The sequence below is a fragment of the Halichoerus grypus genome, chromosome 7 (genome assembly GCF_964656455.1).
Source record: "Halichoerus grypus chromosome 7, mHalGry1.hap1.1, whole genome shotgun sequence".
NCBI classification, from domain to species: domain Eukaryota; kingdom Metazoa; phylum Chordata; class Mammalia; order Carnivora; family Phocidae; genus Halichoerus; species Halichoerus grypus.
The window spans coordinates 47,225,004-47,249,407 of NC_135718.1; the positions used below are offsets into that span (position 1 = coordinate 47,225,004).

General features: G+C 56.8%; 1 protein-coding gene and 1 long non-coding RNA gene across 12 annotated transcripts in view; one reads left to right on the top strand and one right to left on the bottom strand.

The window, feature by feature from the left end:
• Nucleotides 1-24,404, bottom strand: part of ZMIZ1 (zinc finger MIZ-type containing 1) — a 235,027-nt gene that overhangs the window by 61,264 nt on the left and 149,359 nt on the right. Inside the window, exon 1 of one of the 11 annotated variants that reach the window (XM_036089820.2) lies at nt 7,425-7,646. The exons of the other annotated variants lie outside the window; for them this stretch is intronic. Within the exon in view, the coding sequence (XP_035945713.1) occupies nt 7,425-7,626 (202 nt within the window). The 5' untranslated portion in view covers nt 7,627-7,646. Of the gene's footprint in view, nt 1-7,424; nt 7,647-24,404 lie in introns of those variants that run through there. 11 annotated transcript variants of the gene reach the window in all.
• LOC144382563 (uncharacterized) overlaps nt 19,918-24,404 on the top strand; it is a 239,241-nt gene continuing 234,754 nt past the window's right edge. The window contains exon 1 of the long non-coding RNA XR_013449723.1: nt 19,918-19,952. This is a non-coding gene — a long non-coding RNA (uncharacterized LOC144382563). The remainder of the gene's footprint in view (nt 19,953-24,404) is intronic.

Below are 24,404 nucleotides of genomic sequence, written 5' to 3' on the forward strand. Positions count from 1 at the left end.
CGGGCAGGGAGGTCCTTTGGGACCCTGTGCTTCACAGAAAGGATGGGGGGCGGGGGGACTCTGGGGGGCCCCAAGCCAGGGGTAGGAGCTCCCGCTGGAGCTGCTGACCAGGGAGGCAGGTCTTGGGACCCCGCCCCCCCTACAGAAGCACAAGGGCAGAGCTACGAAGGCCCCTGTGAGCCCCGCAGGGGCTGTCGGACAGAACCGTGATGGTGGGGAATGTTAACCACTGCCCTGTCCAGCACTGTAGCCACTAGCTTCCTGGGGCTACTGAGAACTTGAAATGTGTCTAGTGTGACTGAGGAACTAAGAATCGATTTTCACTTAATTTTTCCTAATACACATTTAAGTGGCCACATGTGGCTATCGGACATGCTACAGGGCAGCACAGCAAACCCACTGCTTCTTCCTACAGGGGAGTTCCCCAAGAAGGACAAGGGCTCTGGCATGTCACACGGTCAACCTGGGAAGCCAGAGCTGGGCCAGGAACTCAGGCCTCTCCATTTCTTCCTGGGTGACTGCCTTTGTTGTGACCCACTTATGCCCTGGGCTGCTTATTTAAGAGACTCTTATCAAGCACCCAGCACTGATAAAGGCCATGGAGGTCCTGTCCTGCAACTCACAGCCTGGTGGGGCAGACACTTGGGTAGACACGTGGCCACATGAAACAGACCGGGATCAGGTGATGGGACCTGGACATCCAAAGGGGTGTGAAGGGCTGCCAGGAGACAGGGTCCCGCGTCTGTATGTGTGCTGGGGGTAGGGGACCAGGGAAGGCCTCCTGGGGAGGTGACATTTGAGCTGGGCCTGGAAGCCACAGGATGGAGACGAGAGAGAAGAAGGCCTCCCTGGGCTTCTCCCCACCCCCCAATTTTTCACAGCCCACCCACCCACATGTACTGAACCAGACCCTGCTAAATCTTCTGTGAACCTGTCAAGCAGATTACACTCTTGGGAGGCGGAGAGGGTGCCTATAAATCTCCAGCCTCCTCAGTCTCTGACCAAGGACACCACTGAGATGGTATGAGAACAAATTCGGCAAGCCCAGAGGCTATCCCCTGTCACCTGTCCCCTCCAGTCCCAGGGAACTGCCCTCGTTGACTTCAAACCTCTGGGGCCTGGCTGTCACCCCAGTGGGGGGGGGGGGGCGGGGGCTGGAGACACAAACACCTCTCCCTTTTTTTTTCCAGAACAGAGCTGAGGGCGCGAAGGGGAGGTCTGGACGGGTGCCACCAAGTTCCCGGAGCTCCTCAGAAGAAGAGCTGGCTGCCCTCGCCCCCCACCATGGGCAACCGCAAAACAGGAACCCTGCAACAAGAGGAGGCTTTCCATTGCGTCAGCAGACGCAGGGATATTCCCGCAGCAGAACTGCGACCTCGCACTGAGACCCTGCACTGCTCCCTACTTCCCTGCATGGATCCCCGCCTGCAACTCAGCAGCAACCCTGCTCCTGGAAGCCCTGGGAGTCCCAGTGGCATCTGTGGATCCAAAGCCTTCAATGGCTCCCCTGTTGCCCCCAGGATAAAATCTGTGCTCCCCACGGAGTTTTGGCACTTCCCACGGTTACCTCGGGTGCTTCTTCTGGAGGGATACCCTCCTTTCCCCTAGAGTACCACACCTCTCCTGGTTTCCAAACCTTTGCATCTTTCCACCCTCCTACCTGAGATTCATTGCCCTTTGCGCCCAAGACCCGAATCCTACCATTTCCGAAATCAAGTTCCGCCTGGGAGGAGTTTCAGGCTACTCTAGCCCCGAATTTACCATTTCCCCCTCTTCCTTCCACAGCTCTTAGGGTGTGGGGCACGGTCCTCTGTTCATTCAGTTTTCCTTGCCCTGCTGCACCTGAATATCGGCCCCTGCACCATCAGACGCTGCTGGCAGTGCCCAAAGGCAGCACCAAGCCTTTCTGTCTTTGTGTCCCCCCAGCACCCCCCCAGCACAAGATTCCCCGAGTGGAGTTTACCTTTTAGAGATGAGACACAGAGCAATGCTCTCAGTGCAGAGATGAAAACAGAGGCCCCCAGAAGGGAAGTGACTTGCCAAAGGGCTCACACTAATTTGGCACCAGATCACAGACGTTATCACTCGAGGGCTAGGCCCTGGGAGCCATGTTTCCATGAACGGCATCAGAATTATCTGGAGGACCTTTACAAAACCAAACCCAAATCACAGAGGCCGGGCCATACCTCAGAACTATTCTGAATCTCCAAAGTGATTGGGAGCCTCAGCGTCCAGGAATGCGGGTATCCTGGCTAAAGCCCCTGTTCTTCATTCACCAAACCTGCGGGAAGCACCCACTACTGCCTGGGGTGGGTGGGTGGGGTGGGGGGAGGGCTTACCCACAGGTGGGCGGGGCCAGTAGGACCTAGCAGGGGTCAAGGGGGGCTCAGAGAGCCTGAGAGCTAGCTCCAAGCAGAAGTCAGTGCCACGGCTTGGGTACCGAAAGGGAAGAAAAGGGCCCACTTTCTCACCTGCTTGGCCACTGCCTGGCAGCCCAGCCTAATGCTCTGGGCAGCAGGGTGAGGGCCTGGCTCTGTCGGTGTGTTCTAAAGAACACACAGCACATCAGACTCTGGGGAGCAAGAGTGCTGTGGGTGGTCCCAGGGCAGTCCACCCCGACCCCAGGGAAAGGCACAGGGGCTCTGAACACCGCCCTACCTCACTCAAGGGGACTGGGAACCTGGGTGTGTGGCCAAAGGTCCTCTCATCCTTCCAGTTTCCCTGGATGGGCCTTGAAGACCACCTTCCAGGTGTGTGGGGATCTCTGGCAGAGGGCCACTCCCTTCTCAGACCCCTCCCTTCAGTCAGCTCAGGGCCATTTAAAAGCTGGAGGCTGCAGTGAGGCTGATGCTGGTGTGGGGGGGGTAACCTCAGGACATAGGGCCAAGGCCAGAGACAAAGTGACCTCACCTCAGGGCTGGAACAGAAAACTGAAGCAAGGCACAATTAAATCTTATATAAACCTCAAGTTCAAAATGACAGACTGGGATTTGCAGTAGGCCATGAGAGAGCATTAGCTTCATTCAGGCCTGCCCTTCTGGGTGACCTTGGGGCAGGGAGTCCCTTCACTAGTCTGGCCGTGGCCTGACTGTCCTTCCGTGCCGGCGGTTAGTGGCCTGGGAGCTCCCTGAGAAGCTGGGTGTGCTTGGAGGGCAGGGGCTTGTTTTTCCCTGAGCAGGCTCCCCCGTGAGGCTGATGCTTCTCTGTCAGGCCCTGGGAGAGTTTCCTCCAGCAGCTGAGGCTTCGGGGGGGGGGGGGGGGGCAGGAGGGGGGGTGAGCGAGGGCAAGTGTGCCAAGCAAATTCCCCACGACATAAGGGGCAGCAGGCCCTGGCAGGGAGGGCGCAAAGGGCATCTTGTGCCAGCTCAAGTCCCCAGATAATTCTTCCCGTTGGGGTGGGGTCTGCACACCTCCTCTGGGGTGGTGCTAACGAACCTGGCCACAGGCCCCCCCCCCCACGGGGTCCTTCCCTTCAGAGACAAGCCAGCCTCTCCCTGCGGACCAGAGCGGCGTCGATCAAGGTAAACACCTCCCTCCCCCAGAGTCTCTCTCCCTCTCCCAGCCCTGCCAGCCCAGAACTCTCTGTTCCTGGGGACCAGAGGCTGAGCTGGCTCTCCTGCCCGATCGATGGATGACTTCACAAAGACTGACGCCTAGCAGGCACCAAGGCGCTCCTCAGGGAGCTCTAAGGCTGCGCCTGGGACTGCTGCCCACCCTTGCCCCCTGGCTGACCTCTGCCGGGTGGCAGAGCACTGGCAGAGGAGGGGCTCATGCCACTCGCTGGGTGACCTTGGGCAAAACTGACCCTCGGCTTTCTCCTGCACTACATGGGAGTACCTGGCTCGTCTCTACTCCCCTCACAGGGAAGCTGTCAGAAAATAAAGTGCTAAGAAAACAGAAGATCGCTTTATCTGCACTGTCACACCTGTGGGCTCTGGACTAGTGTCCTCACCTCACTTCTGCTCTGAGTCTCCAGCCTTACAGGCCAGTGCTGTCCAGTGGAACTTTCTGTCACAGTGCAAATGTTCTACAACCTGAACAGCACACATGGCTGGTCACCACCACACTGGACAGCACAGTTCTAGATGCACTCTGCCATCCTTACTCCCCCGGGTGTGACCCAGAAAGAGCCATCAGGAAACTCCCAGGCAGGACTTTGGCTGAGTATCTGTGGGGGCCCCTCTCAGTCTGACTGGCTGACACCAGAAAGGGGACTCGTCCGATAGTTCCCAGGGACTGAGCAGGGTCTGGCTGCTTAGTGCTCAACCAACACAAGTTTAAATCCACAAGTGCTCTTTCGGTCCCTCTGTGCCCTCCCCACCCTAGTAGGGAAAGTAGCACCAGACCCGCCTTTTCTGCTTAGGCAGCCCTCAGCAGTCACTGAGGGTCCGCCACCTGCCAGGCACGGTGGTGGATACTGGGGTATATGGTGATGAGGAGCAGATGATCCCTGCCGTCAAGGAGCTCAGGGTCAAGGCCTTCTTCCAGTGGGAGCTAAGACTGGTTTCGTCTGTCCCCTACTGGGTGGTCTCAGGGTTTCACACGTTTTCCCATCTGAAACTGGGGCTCCCAAGTCCCTGAGTGCACAGGCTGTGGTGAGACCCCAGAGGCAAGAGAGCATGGTGGAGGGGCTGGGCGGCTGTGCAGGGGAGTGGAGACGGCCTTGTAAAGCAAGTCAAACTCTGTGCAGGCTGCTGCTTCCGGTTCAGACCCAGATTCTCACCAAAGCATCGCTGTTTGGTGGTTTCTCACTAAGGAAGTTCACGGTAAAAATAGCTCAGGAGGGGACTTGAATCCAGCTAGTTGGGGGGGGGGGGCGGGTAGTCACTGCTTAGCTAATACACAAGAAAGGGGAACAGGCTTATTAGTGACCACGTGGACCCTAAGGCTCAGAGCCACCCCCCCCACCCCTGTCCCTGTGATGGGACAGAGCCCTTTGCTCTGTAGTGGATGGGAGACGAACATCCTGCCCCAGAACTGGAGGGGCCTGAGGCCCTATACACCATCGGGGTCACCCTGAATTCAGGGTGGCACCACCTTGTCCACTCCAACTCACTCCCCAGCAGGATTTCTGGCCCATACTGCACCCACTCTCCAGGCTGGGCCATTAAGAAACACTCGAGCACCAACTCATTGCCAGTTGCCTCGCAAAATCTTCCTGCTGGAAGAGCCACCAGCCATGCCCAGTGCCCATCTGGCAGTCTGGCCTGATGGTCAAGGGCAGGGGTCCTGGAGCCCCACCCTGAGAATGACAGCTACCTGAAGCCCATCAGAGGAGGGGCCACCTCCCCCCACTGGTGCAAAGGGTTAGGGCAGGGAAAGTCACAGCCTGGTCTCTCCTGATTTCCGCGGAGCCGGGACCTGGGACCTATCTCGTGGCTTAGGCACCAAGGCTAGCAGGACCCCAACACCAAAACCATGTGCTCAGGACCAGGAAACAACCCGTTAGCCCCAGCAGTCTTCTGAGAAACCCTCTCTCCAAGGCCTTCAACAAGATCCTCACAGCCTGGTGTCAGGCACCCCCAGAAAGGCGCCTTCCTGCCCCCTAGTGCAAACCCTCTCTCTCCTTCTCCAGCCGGCTTCCCAGCAAACACTTGTCAGAAGTCTGTTCCGCACCCACCAGCTCTCCGAAGGGCGCCCTGCCGCAATGGTGGCATCACCAGCGCCCGTGAGGGTCTGTGGGCTCGCTCAGCATTAGGGCTGCAACCTGACAAAGGAGCAGCTTGAAGTTAAAGACCCTCGGCCGCTGCCTCGGTGGAAGGCTTCCTGGCCGATTCTTATTTTTGCCATCGGAGCCGATTGAGGACGGAGCCTTGTAAAATGTCTGCTGGAGAGCCAACACTTCACCTTCGGGAAGAGAGCGGGGGAGCACCCGGGCCCCGAGGAAAAATGAGGGCCCCTTCTGTGGGCGCACAAAACGGGCCCAGTGCACGCCTGTGCCACTCTCGCGGCCAAGCCTCGGGCTGACACCATGCAGCACACGGCGCTACCCACAATGCACCGGCCCTCCTCTGTCACACACAGGCACGCACACTCACCCCCGCGCCCGGAGGGAGCCCGGCCCGGCCCGCGGGCGCCCCGGCGCCGACCCCTCCAGCCCAGCACTCACCTAGAAGTTGCACCGGCCGCGGTCCCACCCTGGCACCCGCGGGGGGCTGGGGCCCGGCCGAGAGCGGCCGCGGCGAGCGTCTCCGGGCAGGGTTCAGCCGGCGCCGAACAAAGGCTGCGCGCAGGCAGCGGGCGCCGCCTGCATCCCCGCTCCGCGCCCGGGCGGCGGCGGCGGCGGCGGCGGCGCGGGGGCCCGGGCGGCTCCGGCGCCCGCTCGCTCCGCGCTGCCCGCTCCGAGGGCGCTCCGGCTCCCGCGCTCCCGCTCGCTGCTGCCCGCCACCGCCGCCGCCGTCCGGCTACCGCACCGCACACATCAATTATTCATCGCCCGTCTCCAGCTTCCCGGGCGAAGCCAATCACAGGCGGAGGCTCCGCTAATGGGGCCGCCGCCGCCGAGGAGGCAGCCAGCCGCGCGCCCGGGCGCAAGCGACAGCCCTCCGGGGACGGGGATGGGCCGGGGGCGCGCGGGGGGCGGGGGCGCACGGGGCGCGCCAGCGAAACTTCCCACGGCCCGCGCCCTGCGCCGCGCGCCGGGACCCCGCCGGCGCGACCACCCACCCTGCGTGCGCCCGCGTGGGGCTGGGGGCTCCGGGGAGGCCGGGCGCGCCGCGGAGGGGGGAGGGGAGGGAGGAGGAGGAGCGCGCGAGGAAGATGAAAGGCTAGCAGACCTGCCTCGGCGTCTCCAGGGAGCCCCGGCTCGCGCGCGCCCTCCCCGCCCCGCGAGCCTCGCCGTCCGCACCCCCGCCCCCCAGCCCGCCGCCCGCACTCACTCGCGCGCGCAGACCGTCGGCCCAGCCACTTTGCTGCGAGGGAGCGCGAGCGAGTATGAATCGGAGGCAGCTCACATTTCAAACTTGCACGCAGGGGTGGTGCTGGTGCACGCCGCCGCCGAGTGAACGCACGACCCGACGAGCGGCGCTCCAGCCTCCGGGCGGGGGCGGCGACCGGGGCCCCCTCCCCCGCAGCCCCCCCCCCCCCCGCCGCCTGGGCAATTAATTGGAAGCAACACTTGTGCGAGTGGGTCTCCCGGAGCGCTGTCGCCTGAGGGGGCCGCCGGGAAGGCGCTGGCGGTGGTTGACTTGGGGTGTCTCCCACCCCCCACCGCCCCCCAGCGAATCCTCCCAAGTGGTCATGCTGATGCGGGTCCCCGGCGGGGTGGGGGCGGAGGAGGGATCTGGCCTGGGGGCGGTCTCGGCCGGCCGTGAGGGGGGGAGGGGCGGGGCGGGGCGGTACTGGGTCATCCGGATTGAGACCTCGGTTTGCAGGTTTTCGGAACCGGTTAGGGAGCGGAGAAAGCAGGCGACCTGGCATCTAACCTGGCACAGAGGCCCCTCTACCTTCGGGATTCCCAGAGCGCGGAGCCGGGGGCAGGGTGAGCGGGCGTACATAGGCTCGACCTCCCCGACTTCGGGGAGTTCCTGTGCCCTGGGCCAGCGGCTGTAGGGAAGCCGGGGGCGGCTGCGGTGCGCGCCTCGGCCCTGCCCCGCCCCGGGAGCTGCTGCCTTCCTGACATTGCATCCTGTGGTGGCCGCGGCCTCTTCCTTACAGCCTGTCTTTCGAAAGGTCTCCTGGCGCTGAGCTGAGCTTGCCCCCTCTCCACCCCTCCGCCCCCGAGACACCCCTGGAAGCCCATCCGCTGTCCTGCCCAAAGGGCTCTGCGCCCTTCCCTCTTTCCACTACCATCACCCTCTTGGGAGAAAGGTTTTATAGCCCCCTCCCCCAACCCCACCCACCTGCCAGTGAAAATGTCTTGGTGACCTAACTCAAATGACTAGGAAGGTAAGAGGGGTCCCATCATTCATCCTAAAGAAAGGTAGCCAGAACTGGTCTTTAAAATCTCTATATTGACTGCTGTGCACTGTTCTCTGAGACATCCCCGGGAACTGACCAGATCCACTAGCCTTTGTTGATTCTCTAGACTTCATTTTCGGATACTCCCCTCCTTTTTCAGTCTGAGCCTCTGGCTGGCCCCTAAACCTTACTGTCTGTCCTCCTGCCTGCCCTGGAAGTGGCTGAGACAAATCACTTATCTAGAAATTATGTTCTTGCTCCTTGTTTGACATAAATCGTTAGCAGGTTCTAATCCCACCCACTGCCACTTGAAATATCACTTTCGGGGATGGCATTTGGAAATGCAGTTGTCATGGGCTTTCTCTCTGAGGAGCTGGTTAAATGGATTAATTCATACTTCATAACTTGCTGCCTTCTGGACAAGAACTAGCTTCCTGCAAGAGAGATTAATTGGCATCCCCTTCCTGCAGGGCCAACCCCAGGGGCAGCTGGGGAAAGACGGACTTCTCTGCTCTGCACAAATTCCAGGCTCTGCTTACTCTCACTTCTTCCAAGGAGTCTTCCTTATTTTGGGTTAGAATGGTTTCTGTGGGGGACAGTCATTTAGTGAGACATTTGTTGGGGCCCTGCCCTTCCAAGCAGCCAGCCCCATGGGGTTTGGGATCTCAAGAGGGAAGACCCTATAAAGACTCTCCCATCTTTCTCACTTTGGCTGGCCCAGTCCCCATTGCAAATCCCCTAGACAATGTTCTCCAAAGCCCAGCGCTCAGCCAGTGACACCGAGAAACAGATGGGGCCTGACAATTTGGCCCAAATTTCAGAAGAAAACACTGAGATGGAAGTCCTCAAAACCAGATTACTAACATTAATCTGGTTTTAACATAGTGTCAGATTACCCAGAATTCAAATAGTCAAGACTTCAAATAACCAGAATACACTCCTCCTGGATCCTCCCCTCCCAGAAATTCTGTGCACTGATAGTTCAAAATATTAATCTGATCCTTAGTGACTCCTGAGCCACCAAAGACCTAAATGTTTGGAACTTCCAGGTTCATTCTTGAAATTCCCTGTAAGTGTTGGTACCGAGCAGCCAGCCCCCAGGCACAGAGTTCAGAAAAACCACTTCCTGTCCGTTGAACCAGAATCCGGACTGGAGCTGAGGTTTATACCAGAGGGACACCGACCTGGTGTCACTGCCGGGAAAACGAGTAAGACAGCCCCACCAAGCCGCCTCCCCAGCTTCCCAGTTCTGGCAGGATGGGGTGGGAGAAAAGCATTAATATGCTTATTTAAATTCCTCAGGTCTGGGACCAATTGTTTTTGACTTTCTCCAGGTAAGAAAAAAAAAAAAAAAAAAGCAAATACTATCCCCCCAGCAGATTTACGTAGTTAGAAAAACAAATTGTTTTCAAGAATCCATTCACCAGCCAGCACCCAAGGCCTCCCGGCCCGAAGCTAGGGTTTTCACATGCTACTTTCAAGGCCCGCACGGCCCTATTCTAGCCCCTCTCCGGCCCACTAGGTTAGCGAGCCCTTTATTAATACTACACGCCCCAAGCCTACAGAAATACGGGTATTCTAACCAGTTCCTGCTTCAGAAGGGCTTCTCCTCACTTCACGTTCCAACTCTGTTTCTCCCACTTCCAAAGATTTGCTCAAAAGCCCCGAGCCCAAAGTGGCCTGCTCCACCCCCTGGCGCACGCCTTGATAAGGATCTGCCGGAAAGGGGCTGCAGACAAAGCCGTCCTCCACCTCTGCCGGCAGTCACTCCCCGAGCTCTCCAAGTGACCTCGGGGAGGGGGGCACAGTCCGGGGGAATGACTTGGGAGGCAGAAGAAAGGAAGAAGAAAGGGAGAACTGCGGCCCCGGCGCCCGGCTTCTTGATGAATGCCCGCGAGCGCTCGGGAAGCCTGATGTGGGGATCAATAGCGGGTGGCTTTTCTTGCGGGTGTTTGAACTCCTCCAGCCATGGGCCCTGGCGAGAAAGAGCCGCCAATAAATCACAGCTCTGCAGCCAGGAAGGCAGCAGCGGCTCGGTCCGGAGGGTGCGGGCAGGAGGATTCTTCACCCAGCTGGGGGAATCTGTCATGCGGAACCCACTTCTGCGGGACCGAGGGGGGGAGGGGACTACCGAGGCGCCTGGGGGTGCCGGAAAAGCCTCTTCCAGGGCTCCCCAGCTAACCTCCAGGGGGCAGGGCCTCCCGGAGCCCGTCCCAGCCCAGGCTGGTAAGGAGAGAAAGAGTCAAGCCACCTAGGATGTAAATCACCCAGGGGTCGAAAGTGGCTCCGCCCAGGGCTTCCAGGCTCAGGGCTGGGTTGCCACCCCTGCGAGGCTTTGTGTGGGAGGCCCGGGGGCAGACAAAAGCCAAGCCTCCTCTGACTGAGGCTGAGGAGAGGCAGAACAATGAACCTCAGAGGTTGCTCTTCTGGGCCTTCAGTTCTGAAGAGCCCCAGAGCTGGGTCTTCCTCAAGCAGGGCTTGCTGATTCAGCAGGTCTCAGCAAGGATCCAGATGACTCAGAGATGTCACCCATGCAGGCTGGAGCACTTAGAGGGAGGATGAAACAGACAGGGAGGCGCTGGGCGGGTAGCCACGTGAGTGTGACAGGCAGGGGCGTAGGGCCTGGGTTGTCCACCTTCACACAACTGGTCCCTCTCAGGACCCATGAAGGAAGGTCAGGGTCCAGAGTCTGTTCAATAAAGGCAAGCGCAAGTACTGGGGGTCACTGGTCGTGGGGCATCTGTCTCACTGCCAGTGTGGCCGGCCCAGGAAGGCTCAAGGGACTGCACTGGGGGCAGGAGTTGACTCAGGGGCTCTGCCTCCAGAGACCTTCTCCTGGGGCTTCTCCTGCCCACCTCCGAGGGGCCAGAGCACAAGCTCCTATGGCTTTTGATAATGCTGCTCCCTCTGCCCCTGGCTCTTCTCCCTTTGCCCTGGTCAATCCCCTCAATTCTACTTGCACACTCCTGAAGGAGAAAGGCCCCAAGGAAGTCCAGCACCCAGCCAATGGAGATGTCTCTGCCAGGCCTCACAACCCTACCCACACGTGGGGGCAGCAGGAGGGTGCACTCCTACTTGGGAAACAGAGCTGGGACACCCGAGCTGGATCCAGGCCTCTCCTGGTTCCTAATCATACAGAGCTCACGTTGACTGGGTGTTTGCTGTCTGCCAGGCATGCTTCCAGGCACTTTCCAAGTACCAACGTGTGATCTGTACCCTCTCTGACGAGCTGTGATCGGTATTCCCACTCTACAGACAGTAACAATGAGGCACAGAGAGGTTTGGACAACTTGCCAGAAGGATTTAAACTACTTGGCCATCTGATTGCAGAGTCTGCACTGGACCCATCATGTTGTAGCCCTAAGATGGGACTCAAAGATCCAGAGGACAAGGACCATCGAGGTCACTCCAGCTTGCTGATGAGAGCTGTATCCCCTGACTCTTGTTTTATATTTTTTCCAGCACAATTATTTTCTTTGTGTTTCTTTTTCCTATTTACCATCTGCGTGATTGTAAGCATCCACCTGACATTTTGGTTGGCCAGGCTCCCCATGAGGGGGGGACTGGGGACACGGTGGAGAAGGAGAACTCTGTGGCTCAGAACCTCCTATCATTGCACCCCACCCCCCTTCCTGGATTTCTCCCCCAGCAGGGCCCTCGTCCCAGACTCAGACTGTTCCCAGAAGTCTGCATTTGGCTTCTGCCCAAATCTTACCATCATTTTATTCAGAAAACAAAACCAACCCCTGCCCCACACCTCCATTCGGCACCTCTGAGAGGGCTTAGGATGGCAAGCCTCTATCCAGGAGGGTGGAGCCTCCTGCCAGGCTGAAGGAGGAGAGAAGATGGGGGAGGGAACCCAGGAGCCAGGCACAAAATGGGCACTCGGGTGGCTTCAGTCTTCAAGAGCTGTCTGCCCTTTCACTGTGCAGCTGGGAAGGTGGCCACCCCCTTAGGCTGTCTGCCCAGGCTGCTGGGACAGAGAGGCTGACAGGCAGGAAGGAACTGGCCAGGTCCCCGCTAGCTGAGGAGCGGCGGAGGGAGGCGATGTGCCTGGATTTGGAGGCTGAGGCTCAGGAAACAAGTACTGACGAGCTGCTGGCCCTGGACAAGTCCCGTAGGCTTCCCGCCTCCTTGGTACGATGGAAGTGAAACCACGTAACACCAGGTCCTCAGGGGGACCAAAGGAGATAACGATGGCCATTCTTGAGAGGCCGAGTCTGTGCTATGATGGTGTGGGCTGAACTGTGTCCCCCAAAAGATGCTGAAGTCCTAGTCCCCAGTACCTGTGAATGTGACCTTATTCGGAAGGAGGCCTTTGCAGCTGATCAAGTTAGGATGAGGTCATGGGGGTGGTCCTTACTCCCCTATGACTGGTGTCTGTTTAAAAAGCAGACATCTGGACACGGAGATACACACAGCGGGAGGACGCCTGGTGACAGTGGCGTCATGGTGTCACGAGCTGGGACACAGGTCTGGAACAGATCCTCCCCTAGTGTCTTCAGAGGGCGTGCAACCCTGCTGCCATGACACCTTGATCTCAGATCGGCAGACTTCTGGCCCCCAGCACCCTGAGACGGTGCGATTGTCTAGTTGGAGCTGCCGGGCAGGTGGTACTTTGTTCTGGCATTCCTGACAAAACAATGCCCCTGGTGACACTGTGAAAGCTGAAGTCACAGCACATCCCTGCTCTCCTCAGATCCCTTCCTGCAGAGGCTCTGGCTCAGGCAGTGTGAAGTCCCAGAGCCCTTATGATTACCCACAAGCCCCCACGTGACCTCCCTGACCTCATTTCCTTCCAGTCCGCCCTTGGCTTACTCTGCTCCAGCCTCCCGGCCCTTCTGGCCGCAGGTGCCCCAGACGTATCCTCCAAGGTGGGCTAGGCACGCTCTTCTCCAGGTGGCCCAGCTCACGTCCCGCCTGCAGGCCTCCGCACGGGTGACCCCTTCTCGGGAGCCTTCCTCAGCCCCATTGCCCCAAACGGCAGCCCCTCCCCACGCTTCCTCCCACTCTTTCCTGACTTTGCTCTCCCCTCTGCACTTATGACTTGTTTCTCTTGTTAATGCTGTCTCCTGACTAGAAGGCGAAAGTTCTACATCAGCAGCGACTTCTGTCTGCTTTGGACGTCTCGCGTGGACAGGATCTACAGGATGCCGGGCAGATGTGGGATATTTGCTCTGGGAAGGACACAAGAACCAGCTGCCTGAACGAATGAGTGAGGCCAGGAATGAATGAGTGAACAGGAGGAGCTGTGGTGCCCTGCGCCCAATGCCTGCCCCCCACCCCCCGACCTGCTGTCTGGAAGAACACGGGGTGGCTTCTCAGTGGAGGCAGTCTGTTCAGACAGGAAGCTCAGGCCGGGTAACAAAGGGGCCACCGGAGGTGGTGGGGAGCTCGCCACCCAGGCCTCTAATGAATCTCTTTCCATTGATTTCTGGAGTCGCCTTTGAAGGGAAGGGACGGCCAAGGCAGCTCGAATGTCCGTGCCTCAGCAGTCCTGGGGTTTTATTGCTTCTCCCAGGACAGAGCTTTGACAGGGGGCTTCCGGACGGCCCCCGGGTTGGACTGACATAAGCTCCCTGCAGTTGGAAAGGCAATTTCCCTTCCTGCTGAAGCTGTCTGTAGGTCTGTCTTTCTGCCTCCCTGCCTGTGCAGCATTTCTCCCTGTCTGGGCCAGGGCAGCCAAATTCCACTCCTGACATTCCCCAGACAAAGGCTCAAGCAGGCCCCGGGAGGATGCCCTCCACGTTGCAGAAGAAGAAATGAAGCTCAGACAGGGAAGGAGTTATGAAAACACACACATTCAGGCCCAAGGCTGGGGGGCCAATGAAGCTGAAAGCAGGCCGCCCGGCCCCTACTGACTCCACCATGCCCCCCAGCCTGCGTGGCCTGTTACAGCCAGCCCTTTTCCCCGCAGGGCCTCTACTTGACCATTTGGGATCACCAACTCATTTAGCACTGGAGTAAAGAGCCCCTAGCCTCACTTGGAATGAGGGAACCGGAGCTCAGAGGAGAGGGGCTGGGCTTCCTGCCACCACACAGTAAATTAGTGGTAGAGCCAGGACTAGCCCTAAGACTTCTGGCTTGTTCCAGAGCCCCAGGCCATGTCTCCCGATGCTGTGTTCCCACCAAGGGTACTGGCAAGGGCATGTTCTCCCAACTGTAAAGTGCTAGACAGATATGAAGGGCTACTATTCTAAAGGGCTCTTGTCCATCCGCTGCCTCTTTTTATGAGCTGATGGGATGTGGAGGTGGAGGGTCTGCCCCACTCTGTCTTCCTCCTCCTCACACGGAGGTTGGGGGCCAGACTCTGGACCTTTCTGCTCCTTTCCTCATCCACAGAGGGTCCCGCACATCAAGAAGGTAGGTGGGGGCATCCAATCTGGGCTCAGAAGAAGGACAGTCAGGGCTGCCCTAGGGTGGTAGTGAGCACCCTGTCACCTGAGGTGTGTAAGCTGAGGATGCGAAAATGCAGAGGGAATCTTGGAGTAACAGGCTAGGGCTTTTGTGGCCATTTCTGCTCTGGGGTGCTCTCATAGGTAAGAGGAAAGGATTGGTGCTTGAGAAGCATTTTCAAGCACCCGAGTATGTTCTGGGCAGCAACAGAGCAAATCTTCCAGACCCATTAAAGTTCATCAGGAACCCTTCATCACCTGTGTGCTTCCTTCCCTCCTCCTGACAGTCCTGAGTGAGAGGACACTGTCCCTGCTGCCCACTCCCTTCCAGCCACTTGCTCCCAGCCCACAGCAGCCCAGGGAATCTGGCAGCTTCCTTCACTCCCCCGTGTGGTCCCAGGTGTCCCCCCTCTCCCGGGGGTGGGGGGGGGTGGTTGGACGTGAGCAGACAGGCCACGGAGGAATGTCTGTCTGGGGAAAATCCAAAGTGGCCGCCAGGGCAGGGCAAGGAGTGGGAGGCTTGATGTTGAAATCAGGATCTGCAGAGCTGAGCTTGGCAGGTGGGAACAGCACACCCCTCCACCGGAGGCCAAGGCCCCAGCTGAGAGATGCTGCCTGGGAGAGAGGCTGCGGGCTTGCTGTGTGACCAAGTGCACGTCACTATCTCTTTCTGGGACACAGCTTCCCCACGCAGTGTGGACACCTAGTGCAGATGCTGGGCCTCTTTGCTACTAGGGGCACTGGTCTCCCTAAGTCTGATTGGGAAGGCCCCAAGAAAGACTGTCACAACTGAGCTGACACCCCCCCCCCCCCCCCGTGCAACTAATAACCTATAAAGGATGGAGCAAGCCAGGCAATGTAGCTACAGTATACACGATCTCTTAAGACGAAGAAGCCCATTCCAAAGTAGTGGGCCTACTAAGGTCCATTCTTGTAAATACATGTGCAGTGTATCTGTAAACATATCTTTTTTGATAGACTGTGAGCTCCATGAGAGCAGGGATTTTGTCTGTTTTGATCACTGCTATATCCCTGGTGGCCCTGTACCTGGCACATAGTAGGTGCTCAACAAATATTTGTTGAATACCTGTTATTTGACCAAGTTATTATCCTATGTCTGTGGGGATTCAGCTCTATATAATTTTCTGTATGCCTTAATTGTTTATAAGGAGTATATATTATTCTTATGATTAGAAAAAAAAAACACCCCATAAAACCACTTTTATCTTAGAATGAAATGAATCCAAAGTTAAGACTTTTCCCATGGAAAGATGCTGTACAGAGTCGTCAGAAACCAGTAACTCTACAGTGACACTTAAAACAACCCCAAGTCACCAACGGAGCTTCCGAGGCCCAGCTATGGGTGGCCAGAGGCTGGCCACGGGCAAGAGGCATTGCTGGAGTTACCATCTGTCCTTTTCCCTCTACACATGGCACAATTCCACCCCAGCAGTCTCTTTTCTCGACACCCAGAAGAGCATCCACATTGTTTTCTCTGCCTCTGGCCCCTTGGTCCCTCCTCTAGCTGCTAAGGTTTTATAAAAGGTAAATCTGACCATGTTACTACCTTGTCTAAAACCTTCTATGGCTCCCCAGTGCTGCCAGGACCAAGTGCAAGCTTGAGCTCCCTAGATTGGCATTCAAAGCCTTGGAAGTCTTATGATGGTCTCTAGGAAGGTCCTTCTGCAACTCAACCTGAGTTGCTCTTGTCTAGATGCCTCCGGCAAGTCCCATAAAGGCATTTATGAACCCTGGCTTGCCCAGCTTTATTGGAGGTAGGCTCATTGCAAAAACCCACATGCCAAATAAAGTGTTGATCAGTGCCTGGGTGCCAGCCTGCAGCTGGGAGAGGATACTACCATAAACCCAGGAGTGACAGAGAAGCTGAACCCTACCCTCCCACCAATCTGGCGGCCTGTCCAGAGGGATGAGGAGCCAGGACCCCTGATGAATCTGAAAGGTGGGGCAAGCCATGGGCCAGTAGCCTGAGTCGGGGTGCCCAAGGGGGGAAAGGAAATCAGCCCAGAGATCTCAGCCCTGGGGATACTATGGTTTGGGGCCAAGCAGCACTTCCTTTCCCCTGACTCAGTTTCCCCATTTGGGATGCAGGCAGTTTTCTGAGATGCATGGTCACAAGGCACAGCGCTGGGAAGCAAGCCAGGTCTTCTGCTGCTCCCCCTCAGCAAGGGGAGCCCACGCCTCCCTCGGGCCCCAGACAGACCTGGGAGTGTGGTGTGTAATTGAATTTGGCCTAATTACCTAATTGCGCTGAGGAACAACCAGTACTGACAGAGGCCTCGGGTGTCAGGGGGTGACTGGAAACCAGGAGCCAAGTGGCAGCCTCCGGATTCCTTAGACATTCAAGGAAGCAGTGCTAGACACCAGCACCTTCATATTCCTTAGTCTCTCAGTTGCTCGGAACCCTGGGAGGCAGGTGGCATTGTTCCCATTCTACAGGTGAGGAAACTGAGGCCCAGAAGCATCTTATGCAGGGACACCAAGTCGGAAAAAGTAGAGAGGAGATTTGAACCCACATTTCTTCTGCATCTGGGGCCTTTGCACATGCTGTTCCCTCTACCTGAAATGCCCTTCTCTGCCCTCTTCTCTGGGCAGATTTTCTCCTTCCTGCTAGGGTCATTTCCTTGAGAAAGCCTCTAAGACGTTCTTTGTAGAACTGATCACAATGACATCATCACTGAAGGGTGTTTGTTCCCAGTCTGTCCTCTCCACCAAGTCTCGAGTTCCCGGAAGGCAGGGACCACATCTGCCTCACTCGCGCTGTGTCCAGGCACATAGGGCCTGGGATGCTGTGGTGCTCACTAAATATTTGCCCAATGAGTGGCTGAAAAAACCTCTACATCCCGGTCTTTTCCAGACACAGTGTGTTGGTTCTCTGCCATCACTGGCCTGGGTCTTGGGAGTGGAGGTCTCATCTGCAGGAAATATTGTACCTGGGGCTGTGCCAGGAGGCCCTCGGGGTCACAGGGGAGCTACAGTGATGCTTCAGGGCAGAGACACCCTCCAGACAGAGTGGCCTCCAAGACGGAAGGACAGGATGCCCACTCTGTGAGGCTCTGTAGTGAAGGGACAGGCCTAGGGTCACCCAGCTTGCAAACAGAGCCAGAACTGGAAGCCGGGCCTGCCCGAGTCTGGGACCTGGCCTCACTCCGCACCCCCCACCCCCCAATAGTCCTCAAATGCCAGAGCAAATGAACAAGGCTCATTTACAGAGGGACAAGTACTTAAATCTAAAGAAAAACCAGTTGAATTTCAGGTTTCGTGAAACAAGGCGAGAGAGAGAGAGGTTATTAGACTCTCCACAAAGGCAGCTCTCCTTGGGCTAACTCACAAGGCATCCCTGCTCCAGAGATACATCAGGCCTCCATTCATGCTGGACCCTGGGCTTGTCTAGCGTCCTTTCTCCTTCTGGAAGGCATCTGACCTGGTACCCGAGCATGTAGGTCTGGAGGACTGCCTGAATCTAATTCTAGCCCTGCCACTTTCTAGCTGTGTGGCCTTGAGCAAATAATTAACCTCTCGGAGTCTCCTCAATATTTTTGTAAAGATGAGAGGATGTACATGCAGTGTTTCACCCAGCGTCTGGAACATGGTAAGGACTCAATAAAAGTTAACTCTTTAATTGACTAGTAGGAGAAAAATGATAGCATTAGAGGTTTAGCATGGTAGTGTTAATAATGGTAGCATTAGCAGTAATAATAGCTGTTGTGGGACTAATGGTACTATTAGCAGTAACAAAAAGAGTATTAGGTGGTAAATATCGTCTCACGCCAGCCCCACCCCTGGCACGATGAGGGATGCTGGGAAGATTGCTCCCTCTCTCCAAGGCAGTCTCCTCTCCGATAAAAATAGGGGGTTGGGCCAGGTGATCCCAAAAGCTCTCTGCATCTGACATTCACGTCTGAGAGTAATAGTAGCAGCAAAAACAGTATTACTACAGACGCCTACTATTTATATTTATTCCTTATTATTATATACCTCATGTTCTCCAAAAGGGCACCGTCTGCCTGCTTCCCCCTTCCCGTCCAACATATAGAATCCTCCTCCCTGACCCAGCCTTCTTCCTCTCACAGCTGATTTTTGGGTGGGAAGGGTGCTATCCACCCACCTGGTTTGCCTGTTACTGGGATGTGGCAGACGGATATCTAGTTTTCACCACACACAGGCGCAGCTCCCCCCGCATCGTCCCATCTAATCCTCAACACCCCAACACAACCAACCGTGGCAGGGAGGTATGGTTAGCTCCATTTCCCGATGCCACAGTTGAGGCTCAGAGAGGTTGTGCCAGTTACCTAAAGTGACACAGCTTGAAAGCAGGGGATGTAGGATGCAAGCCCAGGGGGGCCTGCCTGCATGTTGGATACTTACCAAATGGGTGCTCTCTTTGCCTCACAGGTCCCGCCCTCCCACCCTCAGCCCCACTCAGGTGCTCCTCAGGACCCTTCCCTGCTGACATGGCCTGAGGTCTCTTTCTGTATTCAGTGAACGTGACCCAGTCCCACAAACTCTGCCGACTGACCCTTCCTACTCCCATGAGTCATGGGTCCATCCGTCCTGGTCTTGGTCCCCAGTGATTTAAGTCCCATGCCTCCACTGGCCACCTGAGAGCCAGCCCTCCATCACAGCTGGACTAGCCAGCACTGGGTCTAAAATAAGGGGTGGTCTCAACACTAAAAACCTCAGGAGATTTCTCATAGAACTGGAAACCCTGGGGGTTCTGGGTTTTTGTCCAGCATGGCCCCAGGGGGTATCTGGCCCCCTTTGTAGTAGCTGCCCCATTGGGGGCGCTGCGCTCTCTGGTCCCCAGATCCACTCTGTATCTTCCACCTGGATGCCCTTGTTCTTTGAATGACTCCTGGCTGTGTGGACATGTGAGTGTGATACCGAGCGACCTTTTCTGCACAAGGAGGGGGCCTGGGACCAGACCCTGAAGCCCAGCCTCAGCCAAAACCTCAGAGGAAACAGACCCAATCTGTGGGGTCACCTGCCCACTCTCTGACCTTGCTCTTTAGAGGGAGGCAGTGCCTTTCTCCTCCTCTTTATTTTTCTTATAGGAGAGAAGAGGAACCAGACCCAGGAGCCCTGTCCCCAGGGGCTGGGCACCCAGATCTGCCCCTGGAGACCGCCAAGGGGCTGGTGCTTCCACAGCAGCTGGGCTCGCAGCCAACCCAAGGGGGTGTCTGGCCGCACTTCCCAGCCGCTAGGTCGGTGGGCTTCCCTGCAGAGCTCAGTAGCCCTCCAGTTCCCCTCTGTCCCTGGGAGGGCGGGTTCCCATTTTCTCCCTTCCAAGCCCCTTAGCACACACGCGGCCCCTTGCCTCCCGGCCTCCCCTCCTGGCAGACGCTTAATTGGGAGGAAGTGAGTCTAAACATCTGGGGCACACATCTGAGAGTGGGGAGGCTGGAGGAAATGGGAATACAGGCAATTATGTCACTTCCTCGCAGCAGCGGAGGGTAGAGGGAAGGTAGGAGGGGGGCAGCCCTGCACAGCAGCCAGTGTTTCTGAGGGCAGGGGCAGGGCTGGGCTGGGGCAGGACCTGGGTGCCGCACCTGCGGCCTGGATCAAGTGGCTGCCCTGGGCTCCTGGGCAGGGCTGAGCTGCAGCCGGGGGGGGGGGGGGGGGGGGGGGGGGGGGGGCCCAGTGGCGCATGGAGCTGCAGTCCCAAGGGGAAAGGGGAGACAAAGGAACTGAAGGAGAGAGGGAGCGGGAGGGAGAGGGAGAGAGAGGGGGAGAAGGAGACAGGGGAAGGAGGGAGGGAGGGGAGTAGAAGGAAGGGGAGGGAGAAAGGGAGGGAGAGAGGGGAAGAGAGGGAGAAAGAGGGACAGAGAGGCAGAGGACTGTTCCACTCAGCTTAGAGGGAGGCCTCGGGGCATGGGGGAAATGGGAGCCTCCTGGGGCAGCCTGCCACACAAGAGCAGTGACCCCCACAGGGTACCCCCGAGGAGGCAGAGGACCCCAGTTCTGATCCCTGCCCAGCCACTTCCCAGCTGTGCTAGGCTGGGCACAACCTCACTTCTCCGAGCCCCAGCTTCCCCATCTGGAAAAGGGGTTAGATCGCTGCCTCAGGGACTGTTTGTCTACATGCAGTGAGTGCAGAGCGCGGGCTATCTGTGAACTGTCCAATCCCACCGGGCTGCCAGCGCCCGCAGCAGGCGGCTGGCCCCAGTGGGTTCCATCTCGCCCCATTTCAACTTCACCCTCTGCTGATGTGGGTCTGTTGCCGTGGCCTTTTTCCTGAGCATGTAGGGTCTCTGTAAGCTCCTTGAGGGTACAGACAATTTCTGGGGTTACTCCACGGTTAATCACAGTGTCTGCATATAATAGGTGCGGTGAATTTAGTTTATCCCTTGCACTGAGTTTCTGTTGTCATAATTATGTGCTTGTTTGAAAGGCAGACTCCTAATTTCACTCCTCCTCCCCACCCCAGTAATTCCTGTTTCCCGCCCAAAGACAATAGTAGCTCTTCATCCCAAACAGGTGAGACTGGGTCCTTTGGAATTCCCTACAGGAGTCCAGCCCCAGGCAGCCCCAACAAGCCAGGAAATGTGCGCAGGAATATAAAGAAGCAACTGTTCACAGCTCTTCGAGGCAAGTCATTGGTCAGAGTTCCCAAGCTCTGGGGTGTGTTTCCCTCTGCCTGTAGGAAGAGCAAGGGCAGCAGGCCTGGCCAAGGTGTCCATGCGTCTTTCCAGCCACTGCCTGGCCACCATCTTGTCCCCAGTGAGGGGAATTACCAACTTGCAGGGCTTGCACTGCAAAACACAAACACCTGGTTGCCTGGGCAGCACCTTGCCAGGGGGATGTGATCCAGATGGTCCCTTGAGAGGCAGCTGGGTTGCCATGGAAACAGAATTGCTGCTTCTCTAGCCAGGAGACCCGGATTCTAGATCGGCTGGACCCCAAGCTTGGGAGAAGCGAAGGCATTTGCATAAAGTCACACAGCAAGTAGGGTTCAGAGCCTGCATTGCCATGCAAGACTTAATCTGAATGATTATGGACAGAGCCCTTCTGAGAGGCCAGCTCGTGTTAGGAGAGGGTAGGAGAGGGTAGGAGACGCAGCTAGGGTCACCCGTGGCATGGAAGTGATGGAGCTGGGCTGAGCCTAGGTCAGCCTGACCCTGGTGCTCGAGCTTGGACCCTTACACCTCAGGCTGCCCCCACTCTGGTTTCCAGATCTGGCTCTGCATGTCCTGAGACCAGTCCTATCCCAGAAGCTCGCTGGGCCTGACTTGAGGGTGGCTGAAAATGTGCAGGCAAGAGAAATTAGGGGCCTGCAGGCCAAGACCCACAGTTTTCCAGGCCTGGCTTCTCCTGACTCTGCTGTGCACGCTGACCTGGGCAGCTGACGCGAGCCAAGAGGGCAGGGTCTGTTGGCCACCATCTTCCTCTCTGACCCTGCTTGCCAGAGGGGCCCTGGAGACCAGCTCGGGCGTCACTCAAGATGAGCCTGATCCCAGAGAGAGAGAAGGCACGACCAGGGAGGCATAGAGGGAGCAAATGCCTGGAGTTGGGGCTGGCTCTGGTCCACACCCTTCCTCCCTCCTTCTCTTGCTTCTTTCCTCCTTCTCTTCAGTCCCAACCAATCAAACATCCATCTACTCAGAGCCATCGATCCCAGCATCCCTTGCTTTGTTACAAAGGATTTGGGTTACTTTGGGCAGGTGACTAAATCTCTGTGCATCAGTTTTCCAATCTATAAAATGGGTTGTTTCCTTGTGAGGATCAGTGCTGCCGTTCATAAAATACCCAGCACAGTGTGCGGCATGAAGCAGGAGCTTAATAAACAGTACTTGAAGTGTTACTTTCTCTCTCTCGAGAGAATTTTGGGAAGGGTTGCTGGGACGAAAGAGGCCCTCACACTTCCCTGGCCCAAGGCACAGACAGGGCTCTGCTGGCCCGGCCTGGCCTCCCTCAGCCAGCTCTCTACCCTCCACTCCTGCAGGAAGCCTGCCTCCCCCCTCTGGGGCTCAGCCTCCTCTTCTTGGGGGAAAGGGAAATGTGTTCTTGGCCCCATGTGAGCCTCTCTTGGAGCCTCAGGAAGGGGCCATCACCCCACTCACCTCCTACCCTCTCGAAGGGGGGTATGGGTGTCACTTACCTTGGTCCTGTCTACACATATAGGTTCCATATTTTCCACACCCCAAATCATGACACAGGGTCAGGCACAGGCTTTTGTGTAACCTTCAGGTACAAGACATCCTAAGACAGTCTGAATAGGACTTACTATACCCCAGGTCCTGTTCTGAGCGTGATACATACGTTCACCCACTTAATGCCCATGATGTAGGCATTATTTTTACCCCCGTTTATCACATGAGGCAACCATGGCACAGAGAAGTTAAGTGACTTTGTCCAAGGTCACACAGCCTGTGGGTGGAAGGCTGGGTGGGATTCCTATCCAGGCAGGTTGCTCCAGAGTCCATACCTTTAACCACTACTCCTCTCTATGAAATAGCTGGAAGGTTTCTGGGGAAAAATATTTGAAATTGGGGCTGACCAGGACATTGGGATCCTAACAACTGGCACGTACCGAATGCTTACTATGTACCAGCCTCTCTGCTACTCACCATCCACGGGACTGTGATTGAGAATAAGCTCAAAGACAGGAGGGTGTTTAACCTACCGACAAAGACAAATCATTGTCAAATACTTAATGCCTCCACCTGCAAGCAATTCAGGTGATCCTGAGTCATGAACGTGTCCTTCCCCAGACTTCATTTCAACCTGTTCATAGTTTGGGGCAGCCTATGGCTTCAGGGTCAGATAATCTGGTTTGAACCACAATTCTGGCTCTTTTTAGCCAAGTGGCCTTGATCAAACGACTCAGTCTTCCCCTGCCCCAGTTTCCCCATCTGTAAAATGGGATCATCATGTGGGATAAGTGGGTTCATGGGTGCCACACGCAGTGAGGGCCAGGTACCAAGAAAACGCTGACCACATGCTGGCCAACGTCATGACTGAAGGGGGTTATAAATCAGATTTTTTTTTTTTTTTCCAATCCAGATGCCCTGCCCTGTAAATTGAAAACAGGCGAGGTGGATGGTACCGGAACCAGCACCATTGTTAATCCCTGTCTGTCTGTCTGTCTAACCCAGAAGGTATTTACAAGGCTATGGCTTGCAAAGCTTGCTTCAGAAGTCCCGTCACCACCTCGCCCGCTTTCTGCCAAGCCCCTGCTCCATTTCACTCTCACGCCCGCGGATCCCCCGAAATCCCTCCTCTGTTGGTGGGAATGCTAAGCTCCATCTTAAAACCAAAGCTCTGGCTTCCTTAATCCTCTTACCTGGCTCTTTCCTCTGCAGAATTAATTGCTGCCGATGGCTTTATTAACTTCTCGGGCAGCCATGGCATCCTCAGGGCCCCCCGGGGCAGTGGGGGGTGTTTTGGTAGCATCTCTGTCCCAAACGTGCCTTTGGGCTGGACAGCACTGTGGCTGAAGGGGGACACCCTCGGTGCCTGCAGGACGGTAACTGTGGGCCCGCATCTCCCCAGAGGCTGCGCCCACTCCTCAGGGGACCATGCAGAGAAACAGGGATGGGCTGGCCAGAGCTCTGGTCCCCACTTCTGCTCTAGCTGCGGCTACCTCCCCAACCCTCAGAGCTGCAGTCCCCTCCTCTTTAAATGGGGGATCAGCCGGCCCTGGGGATCTCACGGGGCCGGACAAGGGAGGCTGTGTAAAGGGCTGTGTTTGTGTGTAGGATTACTGTCATTTCTCACCCACAGAATGGGACCATTCATTTATTTCAAATCTCAAGAGCAGGGACTGTGAGTGGTGCATTTATATACGTTTATAGCCCCTGTGCTTGGCACAGAGTGGGACTGGACAAGACGATAATCATTCCTGGCCTGAAAATGCCGGGTTTAGTATTTTTTTTATTTTGAGAGGGATTCTCACGCCCACGACCTCATCATTCTTCCCACAGCCATGAAGGTAGAGAAAAGGAGTGAAGGCTTTGGCCTATGGAAGAAACTGATTTGGGAGCGTCCCGAGGGAGGGGGCGGCGCCTAGGCCTCCGTGGCCTTGGATAGGACTTTCCTCCTTGACAGGAGCACTCTCAGGTATGGACTAGGGCCTGGGGCCCCTGAGATGCC